This window comes from Crocodylus siamensis, chromosome 1, assembly GCF_052110815.1.
Source record: "Crocodylus siamensis isolate JL-2025a chromosome 1, ASM5211081v1, whole genome shotgun sequence".
Lineage (NCBI taxonomy): Eukaryota > Metazoa > Chordata > Crocodylia > Crocodylidae > Crocodylus > Crocodylus siamensis.
This window is the reverse complement of record NC_143395.1, coordinates 360,246,632-360,263,618: the sequence shown is the minus strand read 5'-3', so window position 1 is coordinate 360,263,618 and position 16,987 is coordinate 360,246,632. Positions and strand designations below refer to the sequence as shown.

Sequence of the window (16,987 nt, the reverse complement as noted above, 5' to 3'; positions counted from 1 at the left end):
GTTCAGGCCAGGTTTTTTGCCAAACCTTTCACTGTAACCAGATTTGTCTGATAGTAATAACTGTAAAGTAATAACTTAAGATTCTTGCCACTACTGCTGCTATTTAAGTTGTTTGGAAGATGGCTGTCTTTCCTTTTATTTTCCTGACCAATTCTGGGATATATTCTTCCTGTTACTGATTGTACTATTTTATGCAATTGTTATAGCTAGAACCACAAATTCAGTTAGCCTCTTACACTGAAAATTGTAGAGGGAGTTAACTGTAATAACACCTAGTGTGTTAAAGATGTCTTTCCAGCAGAGGGAGCCAGAATGCAGCATTTTTATCCAAAATTCAGAGAACCTTCTACTGCATATGCTTATCTAGAATTTTTATGTGCAAATGTCATTATTTTATTCCCCTATTCTTTCTTTAAGAAACAGAGCAAAAGTATTTAACTTCGCTAAGTATATCAGTTGGTAAATAAGGATATTTTGAGTCAAGGTGCCTTTGATTCATCTGCCCAATGACTATGATGGCGGTGCAGGGGTGCTACAGTATTTTTTCAATAAAATATGAATCTCCCCCACACCCTCCATCTTTTCACCCCCTCAAAAAAAAAAAAAAAAGCTGGGGAAAATTTAAGTGCATATTTGAGATGGTGGCCAGAAATTGTGATGGCAGTAATTGCTGTTAATGGCATTCATTTCCAGTGCTCCCAGAATGGCAGCCGGGGAGGTGGGATGTTAATTGCTGTGGCTCCCAAAGCCAATCCTCCAGACCTCTGGGGAGCTGCCCAACTGGCTGACATTGCAGCACATACCAGATTGAGCTGTCATGCAGGGGTCAGTCAATGGCTAAACCTGGGCATCAGATACTTACTGTACTCCCATGGTAAGATCTTTTTTTTTCTTCTTGGGGCCTTCCAAAAACAGGACGCATTAAGTATTTGGGGACTTGTTATATGTAAGAGAACATAGTAAGCATTTACCAACTAGTGTTGCATATAGAAACTTGTTTGTTGTTTAAGTTGTTCCAATCCTCTCATGTCCTAGAGGTTTCTAAAGGAAAAAGGGAAAACCGTTTTTGCAACTGTTTTATAATTAGGGATCCTGGTTTTCTCTGATTTTAAAACAAAAAACAAAAAAAAACGCACCCAATTTTCAGATATAAAAAACCACCCCCAAATTCACATTTTTCTGTGATTTAAAATGAAACACCACAAAATAGGTATCTAATAGATGCTAGATATAGATATATTGTGGTGTTTCATTTTAGTCATGGAAAATTTGGATTTTGGGTTGCTTTTTAATTTGAAAATTGAGGATTCTTTTTATTAGAGAACCGGGATCCCTATTTTATAATGCTTATAATGCATAAATAATATGTTTATAATGCTTCAGCCTACATCATTAGAAGGGTCAGAATCCTGAATCTTCAGGCCTTCTGTAGTCTTCTGCAATTTGTATTGAGGAACTTAGTTGTATTAGCTGGCAGCAGGTTGATTGTCATCATCTTTAAATTGGCTACTAGAGTAGCATATACAATACACTGAGGCGGTGCTGGCCACATTTTTGGGAATGCATTATTATTGTTGGGTTGTATTGCTAGCTTGTGTTACATTTGTGAAATGAGTGGAATTAACAAGTTAGCAGAAATGGCTTAGAAATTGTATTCTGCTGGTTATGCACGCAATCCAGGGTTTTTCATCTGCTTTTCTCCCAAATGGTGTTTACTTATGAGAAGGATATGTCATTGGCCCATCCATTGTGGGAAGGACGTTGATCTGGTATACGATGCTTCTACTTCCTCTTCATTACTTTGTGCCCTGGCAGCAGACATGTGGTTTCTTCTTCTGAAGATTCCAGGTGTATTTTTATACTGCAGCTGCAAAGGCCTAATTTTTAGGAGCTAGGGTTCAGGGGTTTTAGTTGCTGCTTATTTCAGACAGGAGTAATTGAAATCATAGCTGGGAAATAATCAATCATTTTCAGCAGTTGTATTGTAAAAGCGCCTTAGTTGACCTTGAGGCTTTTTTTTTTCTAGCCAAAAGTCTTCTGCAACAGTAGAGGTATTGGAGCTTCTTAATGTCTCTGGTATTTTAAAACTGAAAGTGCAGAGCAGGTTGGATGCATATATGGATTATTGGCAGCTCCATCTGTAAATCAGTTTACAAATTTGTAAAAAGCAACCCTGTTAATCTCTGTAAGGATAGCTGAATATTTATTGGTGAAAGGTTCAGCATAAAGTTCTGCTTCTGAAGCTATAGTACATTTGTACATGCATATACACTTCTCTATGGGGGTGGTAAAGCATTGGAACACACTACTTGAAAACTGTGGAATCTCCATCCTTGGAAGTTTTTAAGAGCATGTTAGACATTTGACTGAGACTGTAGTCTGGGACGATCCTGCCTTCAGCATGCAGTTGGACTAGAGACCTTCTGTGGTCCCTTTGAATCCTGATAGTCTGTGATATTTGTCCCATATAATGTGCTTTGTTAGGTTAATAAAAATTAAAATAGTGACTGTAGTATCTCTGAAATGCTATCAGGCAGTGAAGTTGGCATTTCACTTTAAATTTATATTGCTTCAGCCATTCTAATTTAAGCTTTTAAGACTGCAGTCTTGACATTCGCACAGTGTTTGTTGGTTCCTTTTGGTCAATTATTAGCAAGCTAACAGCACTGGTTTATAAATGACTTTCAGAAATTGGGGTGTTGAAGATATTTTATAATTGTTGGATTTAAAAATACACATTTGAATGTACTATTCTTTCTGAAATCCAGAAATACTTTTGCTCTGTAATTAGTGTTTTGTTGACAAAATGAGTAATATTGCATAAATGGGTACCCGGTGCTTCAATCTGACAAGGTTTTAACAACTCTGTTTTATTTAATCACCTAGTTTAATATATTCATAAAGATGTTAATTAGAGCTTATCTCACTTCTTAAATGATGTTTCAGAATGTTCAAGATGCCCAACATTAGGATCTTGTCATGAGATTTTTGTTTTGTTTTGTTTTGTTACTTCTCAGAATTAATTAGAAAAACGTAACCTTCAATTTACTAAGGGACTGTTTCTCCGTCAATTCATCTTAGACCTTGACACATGCATTTGTCACTGGTAATAATTAAGCTTTCCTTGAGGGGAACAGTTTAAATTGCAGAAAAAGAATTTGAATAAATCTTAAATACTTTTCACAAACCTAGACAGAATTTTCTTTTGTAGAAGAAAGCCAGACATCCTTCACCTTGCTTTTAACCATTTGTTGGAGAAATTACCTACCCCAGGAACCGTACACTTGTATAGAATCCTTAGGCCAGTAGAACATAGAAAGCCTTCTGACCAGCAACTAGCTGCTGGCTAACTATTGTCAAGGGGAAGAGTACACCTCTGCTGAATCTAATTTCCCTTTTGTTCTTAAAATATGCTTCTTTTTCTAATATAATTTGGGTTATTAAGGTCTCTTGTCTCTGGCTTTTGGAGATATTAACTCTTGGGGGAACCCGTTGGCAAAACGTAGTGATCCTTGAAGATTCAGCTGCAAACAGGGCTAACTTATCCCCTGCTGAAAAGTCAGAATTTTCTACCTGCTAATAGAAATGCACAAGTGGATCATTGCAGGCTTGGTCTCATTTTGGGTTTCATAATTCAGATCTGACAAGCAATTCATTTTCTAGCCAAGGATCAGACTGCTCATAGCCATCACCTCAAATATGTTGCATGAACTGTTCCCAGCAGTCAGCAGGATGGAGAGAAATTTGTGCTGCTTGGGCTGAAAATAATATTTGGATCCAAAGCAGCAGGTTGGATGGGGCATGGGGTTGGTCCATTGGCCTAATCAGGCCCACAGACTGTCTCTTGTACAGTGCATGTGCTGGCTCCAACCCTGCCCACTGCTTGCAGTACACACCTGGCCTGTGTATCCCATGTGACATAAAGGGCCTGTCCAGGGCATGCATTGCATGCAGTACCCATGCCAGACTGGCCCTGCATGCTGAATCCAGCATGCAGGGCTGGTCTGTGTGCTGGGGATTGTACATGCTGCATGCAGCACACGAGGCTGGTTCAGCATCCACAGGCAGTACCATGGGCCAAATGATAGGGTTCTTGTATCTTTGACACCCCTGCCTTGAGCTGAATACAGAACACTGTCAAGAACACTGTCAAGAACTTGTCAGACATGTATTCTGGATGTCCTGCATGGAGAGAGAAGAACACTGGACAAAACCCAGTTACAGGCATGTTTAGGCTATCCACAGAATGCTTCTATCCTAGCTAAACAAATTTTGATATACAAACAGTTGAGCTGACTTGTTTAATTTTAAGACATGCAGTTAATTTTTAATAAAGTTTATTTCATCAACATTAAAAACATCTAAAATCCTTGGTGGCAGCTTGCAATGCCAAATGTTAAATACAAGGAGTATATTGCAGAAGTTGGTATGAGATGCAAAGACATGAATTTTGTCAGAAATCTTAAGTCAAAATCATGAAACACATCTCACAACTTTTTGCTTGCGTAGCCAAAATTCCTTTATAGCTTGAAATTGGGGAACTGACTACACATCATATTGACATGCTTGCATCATATGTGTAGTCAGGAGTCCAACTTCAGTAGAGTTGGCTTACAGATATTTTTATTTAATGCTATTTATGGGGATGGTGAAGTAATGTTCAGCTTTTTCTTATTAGGTATGCTAATGCCTTCTAGTTTAAAAAAAACACAAACTTGATTTTTCTTGTAAACAAATACTTGTAGCTTTATATTTCTGGCAAATACAGCTGGATGGTGGTGGTAGAAAGTCATTAGTTACACAGTTTCTGTTCCAGCCTGCCACTTTTGCTAATGAGTTATTTTGATTGAAAGTAGATGGGGTAGTGATCTAATCATGTCATGAGTCATGTCTCAGTGTCTTCCATTGTCTTTATTTTACTTTAGTTTGCTGGTGTTGACATTTTTTAGATGCACCTTTTTCAGTCTTATGTTGAGACTAGTTCTGCAGCTCCCTCTCCTTTGTTCATAGATTCATAGATGCTAGGGTCGGAAGGGACCTCAACAGATCATCGAGTCCGACCCCCTGCATAAGCAGGAAAGAGTGCCGGGCCTACATTACCCCAGCTAGATACACATCCAACCTTCTCTTGAATACCCCCAGGGTAGGGGAGAGCACCACCTCCCTTGGGAGCCCGTTCCAGACCTTGGCCACTCGAACTGTGAAGAAGTTCCTCCTAATATCTAATCTAAATCTGCTCTCCTCCAGCTTGTGGCCATTATTTCTTGTAACCCCCAGGGGCGCCTTGGTGAATAAATACTCACCAATTCCCTTCTGTGCCCCCCTGATGAACTTATAGGCAGCCACCAGGTCGCCTCTCAACCTTCTCTTGCGGAGGCTGAAAAGGTCCAGTTCCTCTAATCTCTCCTCATAGGGCTTGGCCTGCAGGCCCTTAACCATACGAGTGGCCCTTCTCTGGACCCTCTCCAGGTTATCCGCATCTTTCTTGAAGTGCGGCGCCCAGAACTGCACGCAGTACTCCAGCTGCGGTCTGACCAGCGCCCGATAGAGGGGAAGCATCACCTCCTTGGACCTATTTGTCATGCATCTGCTGATGCACGATAAAGTGCCATTGGCTTTTCTGATGGTTTCGTCACACTGCCGACTCATGTTCATCTTGGAGTCTACTAGGACTCCAAGATCCCTTTCCACTTCCGTGCCACCCAGCAGGTCATTTCCTAGGCTGTAGGTGTGCTGGACATTTTTCCTCCCTAGATGCAGCACTTTGCATTTCTCCTTGTTGAACTGCATTCTGTTGTTTTCTGCCCACTTGTCTAACCTGTCCAGGTCTGCTTGCAGCTGTTCCCTGCCCTCCAGCGTGTCCACTTCGCCCCATAGCTTAGTGTCATCTGCAAACTTGGACAGAGTACATTTCACCCCCTCGTCCAAGTCGCTGATGAAGACATTAAAGAGTATCGGTCCAAGCACCGAGCCCTGCGGGACCCCACTGCCCACACTCTTCCAGGTCGAAACCGACCCATCCACCACAACTCTCTGGGTGCGACCCTCCAGCCAATTCTCCACCCACCGGACTGTGCAGTCATCCAAGTCACAGCCCCTTAACTTGTTCACCAGTATGGGGTGGGATACCGTGTCAAAGGCCTTCCTGAAGTCCAAGTATACGACATCCACCCCTCCTCCTGCGTCGAGGCGTTTTGTGACCTGGTCATAAAAAGAGACTAGATTGGTCAGGCACGATCTACCTGCCACGAACCCGTGCTGGTTTCCCCTCAGCATAATTTGTCCTGCCGGGCTCTCACAAATGTGAGCCTTGATAATTTTCTCAAAGATTTTGCCAAGGATGGAGGTGAGACTGACTGGCCTATAGTTACCCGGGTCCTCCTTCCTCCCCTTCTTGAAAATGGGAACCACATTGGCCCTTTTCCAGTCCTCCGGGACTTGACCCGTGCGCCACGAGCGTTCAAATATTCCCGCCAGTGGCTCTGCAATGATGTCGGCCAGTGCCTTCAGTACCCTCGGATGGAGCTCATCCGGGCCTGCCGACTTAAAGGCATCCAGTTCCTCCAAGTGACCCTGCACCACCTCAGGGTCCACGCATGGAAGTCTGGAGCCTTGCTGCTGCCTCCCTACACTCCCAGTGAGAGACTTGTCATGCCTCTCACTTAGGAACACTGAGGCGAAGAACTCGTTGAGGAGTTCAGCCTTGTCCCCTCTGTCCGTCACCAATTGTTTCTGCCCATGGTTTCGTCACACTGCCGACTCATGTTCATCTTGGAGTCTACTAGGACTCCAAGATCCCTTTCCACTTCCGTGCCACCCAGCAGGTCATTTCCTAGGCTGTAGGTGTGCTTGTCATGTGTGCTTGTCATGTTTGTTGTTGCTTGTCATGTAGTAAAATTGACTTGGGGCAAGAGGAAAGTGTGTTTTCAAAAAAAAACAAAACAAAAAACCCCCAGAAATTTTACGAAATAAAATGAGCAAAAGCTGCAGAGCAGCAAAAATAGTAAGGACCTTGTATTTTCCTGTAGCCCGGGGAGAATATTCATTGATATTTGCAAGTCAGTTTTTACATAGTGTAGTTTGTGACACTTGAAAATGATTTTCCCTTGCAGCTCTATAAACCTTGCAAGTATCTTGAAACTAATAACAAAATCTTTGTTTTTAGTAAGACTTCTCTTGTGCTGCTTCTGTTCTTGCATCTGTTGTAGACTAGCTGCACTTACAGTGTTCATGCATGCTTTCCCCTACAACTGTCTTCTTGAAATTTTAGATTTGATGGTTACACTGTGAATTTTCAATACTTGCTTCTGCATGTTTAGGTAAAAGTAAAGCTCTGAGTGCAGGTTTCTTCCACAGATGGAAGGGTGAGCAGCTTTGAAAGGTATAATACTGGCTTTTCTTCATTCTGTGAAATGAAGCTGTGGACAGGTATTCAGTTGCACCTCTGCAGATTTCCAGGAAACTTTCAGTTAGGAAAACATGGCAAAAAGGGAGCCATACAGCTGTTCCAGCCCCTTTTAGATGTAGATCTCCAAAATTCTCATAGGCAAGCCAGGGAGTGATAGGGAACTGCTCTGTGGCTCCTGCACCAAGGAGAGCCTAATGAGTGGTCAGCCTGCCCCCTCTTTTACTGGAGAAGAGCAAGCTGTCAGCGATCAGCCTGTGGCTACTGAAAAGCAGCAATTACCACAGACAGAACCCCCAGTCACGCAGGAGTGGCAGGGGGAGAAAAACTTCTCTCTTCTTCCCTACCATTTCTGGTAGGGCTGCTGCCAGAGTCCTAGTTCTTGCTCGGACTTTTGCGGTGTTCATAGTTTCATAGTTGGTAGGGTCAGAAGGGACCTGAGCATATCATCCAGTCTGACCCCCTTCCATGGCAGGAAAAAGTACTGGGGTCAAATGACCCCCAGCAAGGTGCTGGTCTAGCCTCCCCTTATAGACCCCCAGGGTAGGAGCCAGCACCACTTCTCTTGGAAATTTGGTTCCAGATCCTAGCTGCCCTGATAGGGAAGTAGCGCCTCCTGATGTCTAGTCTGAATCTACTCTCTGCCAGCTTGTGACTGTTATTCCTGGTCACTCCTGGTAGTGCTCAAGGGAACAGGGACTCCCCCAGTGCCTGCTGGTCACCTCTGAATAGTTTGTAAACGGTCAGTAGACCACCATCCCCCCCTCCCCCCAGCCTTCTCTTGTGGAGGCTGAACAGGTTCAGGTCCTGTAGCCTCTCCTCATAGGGCCTGCCCTGCTGCCCCCTGATTATGTGAGTGGCCCTCCTCTGGATGCTTTCCTTGTTGTCTATATCCCTCTTGAAGCACGGCACCCAGAACTGGACACGGTACTCCAGCAGCAGCCTGACCAGTGCCGCATAGAGGGGGAGTATCGCCTCCTTGGACCTGCTCGAGATGCATCTGTGGATGCATGACAAAGTATGGTTGGCCTTCCTGACCGTGTCCCCACACTGTCGGCTCATGTTCATTTTGGCATCAATGATTCCAAGATCCTTTTCTGCCTCTGCACTGATGAGAAAGGAGTTCCCCAGCCTGTAGGTATGCTGCTGGTTCTTTCTCCCCAGGAGGTAGGGCATGTGCTTAAGGGGCCTTAATTCCTGGCCCTAACCTTAACACCATCCTGTGCACATGTGCTGTGCTGTGCTGATTTGGCAGGGAGAGAAGGTTGGAGGAGTGTGAGAGGGTCGTTAGGGTTAGGGAATTCCTGCTGCTGCTTTGAACAGTCCTAGTATATCCCAGGATTGTTCAAAGTGTGGCAGGAATTGACTGATTAAAGTCTCTGGGAAAGCCAAGACCTGTTCAAGCAGCTGCAGCACCAGGGTTCCCACAGGTGAACTATCAGGGAGCTCACTGCTTTCCCTCTTCTTCCCAGTTGGCAATGGAGAATAGAGGACTGTAGGGCATTACGTTCTGTCCTAGAAAACTTTATTCTTTGGCAAGCATTTACAGTTTGTGGTAGGATCTGTTTTTTCTACCACAAACCACTTAAATACCTGGCTGCTCGCTTTTTGTGCTGGGAAAAGGGCATTTGTGTGTTTTTGTTTTTACAATAATGCAACACCTGTCCATGGTCTGAGATGCTCTTAGCTGTTGAAAAGAAAAATAGTTGAGGGGTTATAAAACATTAGTAATTTCCTTTCGGGTTTATAATCCTGTCAGAGTTTTTGGATGTCTATCTTAAAGGCATGGGATAAGAAAAATAAAATATTTGGAGGTTGTGATGGAGAGAAACTCAAATTATCTTTGTAGTAATTATATCTCCAGTTATCAAGTAAGAGTAGAGTAGTAAAGCTTTATTAGGGTATCCGTTTTTGTGTGTGTAAACAGAGGTATTTATTTTAGTTTTTGCTGGTGAAGTGGGAAATAGTTTTCCTATTTCATACTTCTTATGTTTTTGAATGCAAGTCTAGGAAACATCTTAAATGTGTAGCCTGTAAACTTGAATTGTGTTTAGTGTCCAAAAGAATTTTAAATCATGTAAATGATTGGAGCATCAAAGGACAAATATAGTTGAAAGGAAAACACTGTGAGACTATGGAAAAACAGCTAAGTGTTATGTTTAGCTTCAAATCCAATACACTGAAACAAGAAAAAGATTTCATGTTCTGAATTCATATTTGTTTAAACCAATAGCTTGGTGCACCAGGGTAACTTTATTTTAGAAGCATATAAAGCAAAGTCTCTTTACCTTTTTCAGGCAGATTTTTTTAAATATAGAATGGACAACAGTGTTGTAACTTTCATCTGAAAAATGAAGCTTGGTTATTCTAAGTCAGTGGTCACCAACAAGTTGATCTCAATCGACTGGTTGATCATGGAGCCTCCGACAGTCTATCTCAGTCTGTCGGAGGCTCCATGATCAGGAGCTACAGGACACATGCCTGGGCTGAGCCATGCCCCCTGCCATCCAGGCTGGGCTGGGTGAGTGGGAACAGAGCCTGGGTAGGGGGTGGGGGCAGAGTAGGCATGGGGGGTGTGGTAGATCCTGGGGTGTCAAAGTGATCTTCACTATAAAGAGGTTGGAGACCACTGTTCTAGGTGGTTGCTGCAGAACCAGGAGCTGTAGGGCCCACCACTTCAGTTCATGTTCACAACCTGGTCAGGAAGCAGCACTTAAAGATTCAGTGCTTCATTTAATATGAGATTGCTGACATTCATTGACTAAAATCTTTTTTTATTATATTCTATAGGTTTGATTGATTTGAAAAATATAGGCAGCTACCGTAGTAAATAACTTCAGTTTGTTTGGCAATGGCTGCTGTATTCAGTTGGATATTCCAAAATAAAATTTAAATAATTAAATATGTTCTGAACTTAATGTTGGCTTGGTGGAAAGAGAGATGTAGAATTTTTTTTAACCAACAGTGTATTCCAGCACTGATAACTGGCAGACAAAGTTCTTTGGGTAAATGTGATTATCTTTTATTAGACCAACTAATTTGTCAGAAAAAATGTTCTTTGCAAGCTTTCAGGCTTAAGGAGCATCTGTTGGTGTTTGAGTGCTCTCTTGGGTGGGTGGAATAAAACCAAAATGTAAAATGCAGGTCTGTGAAAATGCAAATGCCTGGCAGTGAGGATCGGAGGGCAAGGGAGATGGGTAGGTCGGGGAAGCAGGGAATGGTGACCTGGTGATAGAATGTAGCTAGTAAAATGTAGATGGGTTACCTGGGGTTATTGGATGGCAGGCAAGTTATAATGTATTGCAATACACAGCCAACACCCCTTGAGCACTGATAACTTGCATTTGAGAATAAGACCATGTGTTGAAGGAACCTGTGTTAAGGCCATGTGTTGAAGTCTTGGTTAAGCTGTTCCTATGAGAGGCCTGAGTATATTTAAAAAAAAATGTGTGTTGAAATCCTTCCCTGCTTGGTTTAGGGATGTTCATTAGTTAGCACTAAAGGTAAATCTTTTGTTTTCACTTTTCCAAGTTATTTGTAAAGAGCAATCTATATAAAATCCTATAAAAAATTGGGAAAGTTGATGATCTGCAGGGGTGATGAGTAAATATTTCATTTATTTTACAGTGTATATGCAATTGTAAATATATCAGACTTCAAAATGGGAACCTAGAGATTTCAACAAGTGATGGTATTCACTTTTTTAAAAAAATATTTAAAACGATTGCTTAGCTGCAGCTTAGTTTGAATGGATAAAAACAGAAGTTCAGATTTCAGAGCGGCATGATACCCATGTAGCAGCTTGTTGCTAGGAGCTCTGGGGTTAGGTTTACAAAGGTCTCTTTGTTTTTAGGTCTGCAGGGATCCCCAGGTTATAGTGGCTTTAGGTAGAACTAAGAATTCTTTTCAGTTCAGATACTCAGATAAAATGAGGAACTCCATATTTAGCAAGAGGCAACTAAGTTGACGAAGCATCATGCAAACTAGCATTTCAGCAGTGCAGGTTTGTTCTGAAATAGAACATTCTTCATATTTAGGAAGACTATATTTATCTGGACTTTTAATTTTTGCTTTGGATTTTGTAGTTGAGTAGCCAAAAGGAAAAGTTAAGATGCTTCCTCAGCCTGACAAAGGGTATTTGTACTTGAAAACTTAGAAAGAAGAGTTTTTCCAACTATTTAAGTTGGTTTAATAAAAGATATCAGATTTACCAAAATAACCTTGACTGCCTATTACTCTGGAAAATACCTGCTTGTGGTGGTTTAAAAGTCAAACAAAAATTAGATGGTGCGGTTTGAAAAATGCCTGGTTATCCTACATCTTTAGATACCTGCTTTAGGTTACTTTTATGAGGGTTTTTTTCACTGTCCATCCTTCAGTGCCAAAGAAGATGGTGAATAACCAGATAATTTTCTCTCCAACAGGCTGGAGATTGAGTGGGGGGGTTTTGGGGTTTTTTTCCTTTTTTTGGTTTTTTACTGTTTAGCTATGGAACCACAAACGAGTACATTTCTTTGAGAAGCTCTTCCTAGGAGGAGCCTATCACTAGGCTTGTAATTCAGTATTGTGCCTTAAATACTGGACCTTCAAATACTGATATTGGAACCTGAGGTCTGATGAGTTTGTCCCACTTCTTTGTCGTAACTGACTTGTAATGCTGGAGAACTTAAAGTTGCTGTCAGGAGCCTTGTACTTGACAGTCACTACCCTTTAAAAGCTTTGCAATATGATTTGAAACAAGAATTGAGCAAGTAATAAATATGAGGAAATAAAAGTGGAACAGAGGCATATTAAGATTATGTGGCTACGTAGGATAGCTCTTCGGCAGCATTCGGTTTTAGTCATAAATTGGGATTCCTGTTGAAGCTGGGTAAACTTAATTTGGTAGGATAGGTATTGTAGCACAGGGGCATGGTTTTGATGTTTTTAAAATCATAAATTAAAATATCAGTTCGTTGTCTTTCCTGCAACTTGGTCAGCTTCAAATTAATCTGAAAACTATGTGGTTGCCTCTTAAATTAATGGGTTATATTCTTTATTGTATGTCTTCTCTGTTCTGTAGGTTGAGATAAAAATGAAGAAGCCAGAGGCCATAAGATGGGAGCAGCTGGAGGGGCAGGGAGATTCTCCTAAGTTTAAACAGTTTACACCAGGTTTGTTTTCTGATCTCATTTATCTCTTAATTGAAAAGCAAATATTTTACTGTTTTTTCTTTTTTCCCCAGTTAAAAAGAAAATCTTATATGTTTGAAATATGGGGAATAATAGGTGTTTCACTGCATGTATGAAGATGTAATTGATCATCTAACTTCATGAATTGTTGGGTAGTAGGAATAGATTCTGACTGGCAGAACACAGAGGTGCACTGATACATTGGACCGTATCACATCAGCACTGATCAAAGGTCTTTGGCATTATCAGCATTTGGCCTTTTTTGGCCAATGCGGCTGATTTTTTTTTAAATGCCACGTGTATATATGTGGCCAGGATTGCAGGCTGACAGCATGGAGAGCAGCATCTGGTTGGTAAGTCTGGGGGGGGGGAGAGGGGAGCAGATCAAGGTCCCTGCAGCGAGGGAGGAAGTGGAGCAGGCTCTGCGCAGCTGGGCTGTGGGATGGACCTGTGGCTTGTTGGGGGACATGGGGTGGGGGTGGCTCCTGCCACTGCACATGCCCCTGGGGAGGCATGAGAGGCATGTACCCCCAGGATCTGTGCATGGGGCAAGGGCAGGCTGGGGCAGGTGCTGCTATTGTTGTGTGCTCAGGGCTGGAGGCTGCCCTAGGCTCTTCATGGTGAGGGGGCTGTGCTGTGCTTCTGAGGTGGCTGAAGCCCCCATCCCCCAGTGCTGCTGCTGCCTGCCCCGAATACAGTCACAGTTCAGCCCCTACCAGGAAGAGCCTGGTGCATCCTCAGGCCCAGAGCGCACAGTGGCAGCCTGCCTTCACCCTGCATACAGATCTAGGGGGCATGTACCCTCAAGGCCTCCCCCAGGGTGTGTGCTGTGGTGGGAGCCACTTCCCCCTGCCCCAGCTGTGCAGCGGGGCCTCAATCTGCCTCCCCGCCCCTTCCCCCCAACAGACTTACCAGCCAGATGCTCTCCAAGTTGCCAGGCTTCATATTGGCAATCGGATTGGTGTTGGCTGATTATGGTTGGTCAGCAATTAATATTAACCCCAAAAATCTTCATTGGTGTACCCCAGGCAGCACAGCCTTATGAACTCAGCTGTTTATCTCTGGGCATAACTTCCTATAACTGAGGGATATAGTACTGTCATCTTGAATTCCTTAGGGGCTTATCCTCTTAGCTGTCTGTTTAAATAGTGATGCTCTCCCATCCTTTGTGTGGTTTTGGTCTACCTTCAGTAACAAAGGTATTGGGTGATGAGCCATAACGTAACACATCTTTTCATATCTTCTCTCTTATGACTGCTTGGTCTCTTTCACAGTTAGGACAGACTTGTTTTTCACACATTTTCAAGTTTAATTTTAAAACTGAATAAATGAGGAGGAACTTCTTGCAGAAAACTTGTAATCTAACCATTGTCATTTATTTCAGAAGTTCCTGCTCCTGATAGTTGTGTATGTGTGTATATAAGCATACCAATGGAAGCAGAGGAGAGCAAAGGATACCAGATAGGTATATATGACAGCTGTGAAAGGCATTTTTACGTGGTACAAGAAAGCAGGAAGAGTAATACACTCACTCACACACACACACACACACCACACACACACACTTACCTTTCCTGCTTTCTTGTACCACAGCTGTCATATATACATATCTGGTATGCTTTGCTCTACTCTGCTTCCGTTATTATCTAGCATACTACGTAGCTTAGTTTTTCTTGTAAATCAACCTCTCTAGTCACCTAATGTGGCCTGCTGCATTTTCTATAGTGTACCTCCCAGGTCTTTTGAGGTACTTAACAGAAAATTAGTGTTTTCTTTGCAGCCTCATACTTGCAAAACTTATGGTTGTCACTTGGCTGACTCATGATGCTTCTGGCATATGTAGCCCCACATGGCATTTTTTCCCTTGCCATATTCAGTGATAACTCAACTCAGTCAGTTTGACCCCTAAAATGGCTTATTCGGTGTCAGGACTTACAGCTTTTTTCTTTCCCATTGGATTTCTTCAATTTTAAAGCCATGGTAACTTCAAGAGATCATTTAAGGCTTTGAAACAAAACCCAGTGAATAGAAAAACTACCACTGACTTCAATGGCCATTGGATCAGGTCCTCAGTTTTTCAGAAAAAAGTCCCGGCACTGGTGTTATTTAAATCTGTACCTTGTGAGTCTCTTTCAAGCTGTTTAAATTTCTAAGGTAGGCTCACTGAGGCTTTACTAATATCCATTTTCTCTGTTCCCTTCATTTTCTAATTTTAAAACATGATGATCAAATTTTGTCTGGCCACATTTTTCTTTATAGGTTCCTGCTGCTGCTTGCTCACTGTTGGGGAGGGGATAACTATTTTATGTTTTAGATATTGCCAAGTGATACTCAACCGATTGCACCTTTTATTTCCAGATTCCAAGCACCTATATCCATCATCTTCTCATTATACAAGGAACTGGGATCAACTGGTGGGTGAGATCAAAGAAGAGGAGAAGAATGAAAAGTTAGAGGGAGATGCAGCTTTAAACAAACTCTTTCAGCAAATCTATTCTGATGGTACCGATGAAGTGAAACGTGCAATGAACAAATCTTTTGTAAGATCTTAACTTCTCTTAATGTTTTTGCTTGTTTTTATAGTATTCATACAGTCAGGGCTGCCCCTAGGGGGTAGCAAATTGGGGTGACTGTCCTGTGCTTTGGGGGGCCCTGCGGAGTTGGGTAGGGCAGCTGCAGTGATTGTGCCACCACTGCCAGGTTCATGTCCAGCTGCTCGCTCCCCCTCTCACCCCCGCTGCCACTACAGGTGGTCCAGGGCATGTGGGATCAGAGCGGGGGCGGGGCCCTGCATGGGCTGATTTGCCTGGGCCCCACACCCTGCTAGGGTCAACTCTGCTTACATCAGATCATCTTTACCATGCTGGCAAATATAACAACTATAGAGGCAAATTGACATTCAGCCTCCAATTGCTATTAGAATGTGTGTTTGTGAGCTTGTATGTTTTATCACAAGACTTTTTTTTAATCTGCATGCAAGTTTCTGGATGCTAAAAAGTTGGCCCCTAGGTTTGTGAAAGTGGATCTGAATTGTACAGTGATATTGGTACAGTGGCAAGGAGTTCTTCCTGTACTTCCAAGGAATTTTATCGCTGTAAAATTTTAAATTTAATGTTATGTTTGGACACGGAGAGCAATCTCTGTGTTCTGTTCTTGACCGCTGCTGTGAGCATTTGTTGGCAATGAGAGCAGCTTGCCTTGTTCGGTTAGTCCTGTGAATCACAAGCGTCTGTAGGATTGGCCAGAATGAGGGCCTGATTCTTCCTTGTAAATTGTTGCAGTCTCTCTTTTTTTTTTTTTTTTTAACAGAAGTTCTGGGGTTAGCAGGCATAAATGATCAAATCTTCCGCAGCTGCTTGTTGTTTGAGAATTTTCATTCAACTGCCTTCTCCACCAGTATAATATGTTGGGCTTCAGTTAAAAATAACTGCTTCAGAACTTGTGTGTGCACATTCCTTATTTAATTCAAGACATTTTAGTCTAATTGCTCAGACTGTGTAGGGAAGGGTTTTACAACTTCTGCAGAAATTTAGCTGCTGCAGAACTGCAGGTTCTCTTAAATTCCTGCTGTATCTTCAGCTAACTAAACAAATACTACTTCATATTGCAGATGGAGTCTGGAGGCACCGTTCTGAGCACCAACTGGTCTGATGTAGGAAAAAGGAAGGTAGAAGTAAATCCACCTGATGACATGGAATGGAAAAAATTCTAATCTGTGGACTTGACATCTGTATGTTGCCTATACTCACATACTGACCATTGTGTATGGACATAGCTTTTTTGGATTTGAAGCACTGAACGATCCCTTGAAGATTAGGATTTATCACCTTTTTGCATTTTACGTGCTTTACAAATTCCTTTGTCTGCAGGTATTAATAAGGAATGGAAGCATATTTTTCATCATTTCTATTCATTAAATGTTTTTTGGAAGTAGATTGACTTAAATCACAATGCACATTTTCTACTAGCGTTATTGGTTCTGTTCTCTAAGGATGGGAGATCTTTAATGGGCTGTTTAGTATTATTGCCTTATTTTTAAGCCCAGTATTCCTGTTAAATAATTTATTAGATCTGGCAACTTTGGGTAAACACGCTTTTCAACTACAATGTTAAAATTATTTGCTCTTAAACATGGCTTATGAATAAAAATGTAAATATATTTTTTCTGTAAAGAAATTGGTTCATTTCATTTTAGCTATATGATTTTAGATTTGGGGAAGAAAAACAATAAAATCAGAACACGTTTTGGAGAAATAATGGCCAAGTACATCAGATACTTAAAAGATATGTTCCAAATATATAGTAATACACCTCCCACTCTGCTGAAAGAAGAGCGAGGTTGTCATCCTTGGGGCAGATAAGGAATCACAAGGCAGGAGAATTTGAGGAATTTTTAGGATTCCCTGCTGTT

The 16,987-nt window shown here is 42.0% G+C and overlaps 1 protein-coding gene across 6 annotated transcripts in view; it reads left to right on the top strand.

Annotated features, from left to right (window-relative positions):
* Nucleotides 1–16,735, top strand: part of SUGT1 (SGT1 assembly cochaperone of MIS12 kinetochore complex) — a 51,190-nt gene extending 34,455 nt beyond the window's left edge. For all 6 annotated transcript variants that reach the window (XM_090025014.1, XM_090024995.1, XM_090025005.1 and 3 more), the window contains exons 11-13: nucleotides 12,468–12,558; nucleotides 14,935–15,116; nucleotides 16,187–16,735. In XM_090025014.1, coding sequence (XP_089881140.1) covers nucleotides 12,468–12,558; nucleotides 14,935–15,116; nucleotides 16,187–16,288 — 375 coding nt within the window. In that variant the 3' untranslated portion in view covers nucleotides 16,289–16,735. The remainder of the gene's footprint in view (nucleotides 1–12,467; nucleotides 12,559–14,934; nucleotides 15,117–16,186) is intronic.
* The last annotated feature ends 252 nt before the right edge of the window (nucleotides 16,736–16,987 follow it).